The sequence below is a fragment of the Cynara cardunculus genome, unplaced genomic scaffold (assembly GCF_001531365.2).
Source record: "Cynara cardunculus var. scolymus isolate 2C unplaced genomic scaffold, CcrdV1 Un_Scaffold_2871, whole genome shotgun sequence".
Lineage (NCBI taxonomy): Eukaryota > Viridiplantae > Streptophyta > Magnoliopsida > Asterales > Asteraceae > Cynara > Cynara cardunculus.
The window spans coordinates 28288-33360 of NW_020201251.1; the positions used below are offsets into that span (position 1 = coordinate 28288).

The window sequence follows — 5073 nt, forward strand, 5'->3', positions numbered from 1 at the left end:
TGTATTTGATTATGTTTATCTGCAATTAGTTACACGAATTCAGATATGAAACTTTAATAAGTTGTACCTATGCACAATTACTTGTAATCTTGAGTTTTAAGTAATATATATTAATAAACAGTACTTTACGCATAAAAAATGTTTTTTAAAAGTTTTTGTCAAATGATTTATAATATAAAATATTTTTTTAACATACAATTTATTTTTGGTTTAATATTATAAATTTTATAAAGATAATAATTAAGTATTCTGTTAGAATTTAATGATTATACTAATTATATTTTAGATTTTTTATATTTAAATGAGATGTTTATCCTGTATTTGATTGTGTTTATCTGCAGTTAGTTACACGAATTCAGATATGAGACGAAATCGGATAGGGATGAACGGGTTTAAGAGTTTGTAAGAGTTTTTAAGAGTTTTAAGAGTTTTTAAGAGTTTTAGCCAAATGCTTTATAAGATAGTATAGATATATCAAATTTTCACTAATTAGATTTTATTAGTTTTTTCGAATTATTTAAATATATTTGTTGATGATTCTTTTAACAATTAACATATATTTATATAGACAATCTTCGAATTATTAACCAAAATACTCATATTACTGTGCAACACACGGTTCCCACACTAGTTTTAAAATAAAAGGGAAATACGTTTCGCGTGTTTTCATGTTAATTTGTAATAGCTCATGTAAAATGAGTTTATGGGAGGGTAGTTTGGTAATTTGACTTTTCGAACACCGCTTCGATTTCCGACTGTTAATATCAACCAAAAAATGGAGAGCAGTTCGAGGCTTCGAGAATCGTCCGTCGTGAAGGTTGTTCTCCGATGTAACCCGAACCACAAAATCCATTACAATTCGGAGGTTTTATGGATTTGAAGAAGAAGAGATATCAATTTCTGGCATTTGTTATTGGCTACATGTTCCTCAGTCACATTGGTACATACATTTTACTTTCTCAGCCAACTTTTAGATTATAGACAAGTTTAGTGATTATCAAATTCAAAATTGATTTGAAAATTTTCATTTTCTAAATCGTCGATACGTTTGTATTCTACCAAATTAAGGTAATTATCGTCAAATATGAAATTTGTTGATGCCAGAAATTCGAATGTGGAATTTTTGGGGACGAAGGTACTCGTGATCACCTCTATTGTGATATGCTTTCTTTGATTGCTTCTTTAGATTTGTAGCAGCTATTGCTTCAAACTTATGGTGTTTGAACTACGTCGTGTTTCTGTTCATTTTCTCATTTTAGTTGAACATAAGAAGAAATTAGTATGAATATCATAGGCACAGGAGCTATCCAAGTAAATGAAGATCTTATATGGTTCCCTGCAAGCTCCGTTCCAAATGAGATATTTTGTTGAGATTTGACTGACTGAATTTGAACTTCAAAATTAATATGAAATTCTTCAAAATTTGAAGAAAATTTTGATTACTGCTTAATTTTCATGGAAAGGACTGGAAATAGGAGTATATTTTTGTTAGCTTCTCGTTGAATTTGTATTCATTTTGGTTGAGAAATTCCAGGTTTGACATCATAAAATAAAAGTTAACACTTCTGTTGTTATCATTTGCTTTTTATTTTGAAAGGAAAAGAGTGGTAATTTTGAGTGATATTTCTGATGAAGTATTAGAAACAAGTTGCAATGTTTTAATACTGGATATAGCAGTTAATTAATGGGCATAATCTGTGGATTCATAGGAAAATGTCTTTTGTTTATGCATTTAACAATTTGTTTCTCAAATAAGTCCTCAGTTCGTTTCTATTCTTAATTATCCGTCCCTTTGTATATCTGTTGGTCTGTCAAGTGGTTGAAGTAGATCCATTTTTTAATCAGTTCCCTTATACTGTTAAGCAAAGAGCAGTATATTGAAGTTGAACTGACTATCTGTTCATTTCATGTTACAATGTTTTTAAGTATGATATAATACAAACGAGATTAGAGACTAAATAGAAGAAATCTGAAAGTGAATGGTCTAAAAACATCAATGTAACCTGAATGAGATAGCTTCAATTAGCAGCTAAACCTTGAGGGGTTAGCTCAACCGGCAACAGGACTAGGGCTTTTGGGATCCTCCAAGGATAACCGGTTCCAATCCACCCAAGGCCGGTGGGGATTTTCCTGGATTTTTTCAAGGGACCTATGGATTAGTTGAAGTCGTGCAAGTTGGCCCAAACACCCACAGTTAAGAAAAAAACCCGTGCATCTTACGTGGGAGGCAATGAAAAGGCCTCCTAAGATCATCCCATGCGTAACGAACCTATCACTGAAATACCATCTCATTTGTTTATTAGATGTCCATATACACCAAAGCTGTTGAACACTAGAGTCTGCCGTTTTGGAGGGGAACAATTGTATACCTTGCTTGTCCGAGTAGCAGACTAACAACGGCAATGTAACTGTGCAAGGACTTCTGATCAATTGAATTCTGGACTTGATCGATCGACTTGGAGCGTTGGGCTATAATTAGATCTATTTTGGGCCTTGGGCTATAATTAGATCTATTTTGGGCCTTGGGCTGTAAGGACTTTATTGATGGATTAAATATATTTTGGGCAGATTCATTTACACATTATCAGTGTATGTATATATATAAAAGGACTTCATTGATGGATTATATCTATTTTGAGCAGATTCATTTACACATCATTAGCATATATATACAATAGACTAATATATTATATATAGATATAACTAAAATTTTCGAAGTTATATATTTTAGAGGCGAGTTGTTAAGTTGGGTTGAGCTAGGCCTAATACAATTTTAACCCTCTTAATTGGCGGTTTAACTGTGAGGAGAGTTGGGTTTAACTGGGTTGTTAGCGGGCTGGGTTGGGCAGGTTGAAGTTTTCTGTACAGCCCTACATATGATTCTTTCATCTGGTTACCTGGTTTTCTACATTTGCTTAGATAAAGTAAATAGTTTATGTTTTCTCTATAATCTGATCTGCATTTCTTGGCTTATTGATAACACTATCCTTTCCTCCGTTTTTTAATAGCAAAGAATATATTTTTTCAGTCATTGCGAATACAAAACACCTTAAATGAGCAATCCTGGTTAATACTTAATTTCACATTCTCTGTACATTCAAAATATCACGTTTACTGCAGAAATTTTAGTACTTGGAAGCAGAATATACAATCTTGACCCATCAGAATACTCTACACGAAATTTTGATACTAAGGTGTTTACACCTCTTTACTTTAAGGATTATAAATATATATTATCTTCTTTAAGCTTCTTTTACCATCTTGGGTGTCCTTTCCCATTATTCCTCAAATCCCCAACATTTGATCCCAGAAAACCTTGTCTCTAACTCTCTTTTCCCCTTCTCTTCAGCTGGAAGATGTAGGGAGACAGTTGGAGAAAGAGGCTCATCACAAACTGGGAAGTTTAGTATCTTGGACTGTTTCGATGGGGGTTCAGGAACAGTAGTATGTGGTGTGAAAGAGAGTGTGAAATATTACACCAACAACATCAGAACAGTTCATGTTGAGTTAGCAAGAAATAAAGCATTTGAATCCTCATTAGCTGATGCACTCTCACAAGGCATTGAAACCAAAACTGCAACCAAACAAGCCAAGAAAGCTGGAGATAAAGCTGCCAAAATAGCAAACAAGAATGCCAATCGCATCTTGGGACCTATTGTTTCTTCTGGATGGGATCTTTTTGAAGTAATTTATTATCAAGGATCTGTAACCGAAGGGAGTCTAAGGAGTGCAGGTACATTGTGTGGGACGTATATGATGGGGTTCTTAGCGGAGGAACGGTATGGTAAGCTCGGATATTTGATTGGAAGCCAATTGGGAAGTTGGATCGGGGGAAAGATCGGGCTTATGGCATATGATGTTGTTAATGCCATGCATTTCTTGCTTCACATTGGTCGAATAGAGTAACATGAGGGAGGGTATACGCTAACCTCCGGAGCACCCCCACCATACTGGCCTCACACATTATAACAAATAGACTGTTTTATAAGAGTTAAGTTTATAGTAGCAAACGATTATGCCTCTCATGTAAAAGTGTTGCAATAAGTTTATACGAAGCTTTTGGGCATCTTATCAAGCTTTTAGCACACTTTTGAAATAAAGGGTTTTATTAAATATATTATCTACTTATAGAAGTAACACCTTTTTCTACAGGACACTTGTTTTTATAAGATAATTTTTTAAATAATATCGTAAAAAAATAAATAGGACACTTTGTTTCACACTTGTCTTGAAAAACTTGTCAAGAGCAGAAAAACATCATATAAACTTATTGTATCATTTTTAAAAGTGATGCATAAGTGTTTGGTGATATAAACTTAAGTCTGTGTCTATTACAACACTTGGACATTTTTAGCATCCTATAAACCTGATTTTGTTGTAGTGTCGGTCATCATCACGATAAGTCAGCAGGCAATGGTGCCTGGGTTTGACACAATTATGGAACTCTGATCCCCTGAAGAATTTGGACCAGGTAAATGCTGTTTTCAGTTTTTGATTATTCATTTTGTTCAAAATACATTATATATTTAGAAATAGATGCAGATTGAGTTCTTAGACTCCATAGATACAAAGCTGAACTTATAGATGCAGATGATTTTGGGCATTATGGCAATATCACTGACTTGCATGCTGGTTTTCTATCCCTATGATGTATCTAGAAAAGGCCTCGTTCCTTCTTCTAATTAGAGAACACACTGATAAAATAAACGAAATACACACATTTGACGCATAGAAAGATTCAAGCCCGTAACCACAATGTTCAAAGATTCGCTAATTACCAGTTGAGCCAAAGACAATGGTTAAAGCCTGGTATTGTTTGTGCAAAAGGGTTTGCAACCCGACAACCGCCAGTTGGTCCACACTATCCCCTCCATGAGAGGCAAATCAGGTACACACGGGTCTGGTCTGCTAGGTGTTCAATCCCCAAAGGAACTATGAACTCCCACTCAACAACGATCGAGCTTATTGAACTCATATCAAATAATCATCATTTTTGCAGTAATGGAAAAAAGCATGATTTCTTTTAAAAAGTAGTTGGTTTGAAGAAAAAATTGCAAAGTATAATGCGCTTAT

At 34.1% G+C, this 5073-nt stretch overlaps 1 protein-coding gene across 1 annotated transcript; it reads left to right on the forward strand.

The window, feature by feature from the left end:
* Positions 1–810: 810 nt before the first annotated feature.
* On the forward strand, positions 811–4567 carry LOC112503325. Its single transcript, XM_025107385.1, has 2 exons — positions 811–940; positions 3350–4567. Exons 1-2 carry the CDS (start codon positions 871–873, stop codon positions 3904–3906), a joined length of 627 nt encoding a protein of 208 aa, XP_024963153.1. The 5' UTR covers positions 811–870; the 3' UTR covers positions 3907–4567.
* The last annotated feature ends 506 nt before the right edge of the window (positions 4568–5073 follow it).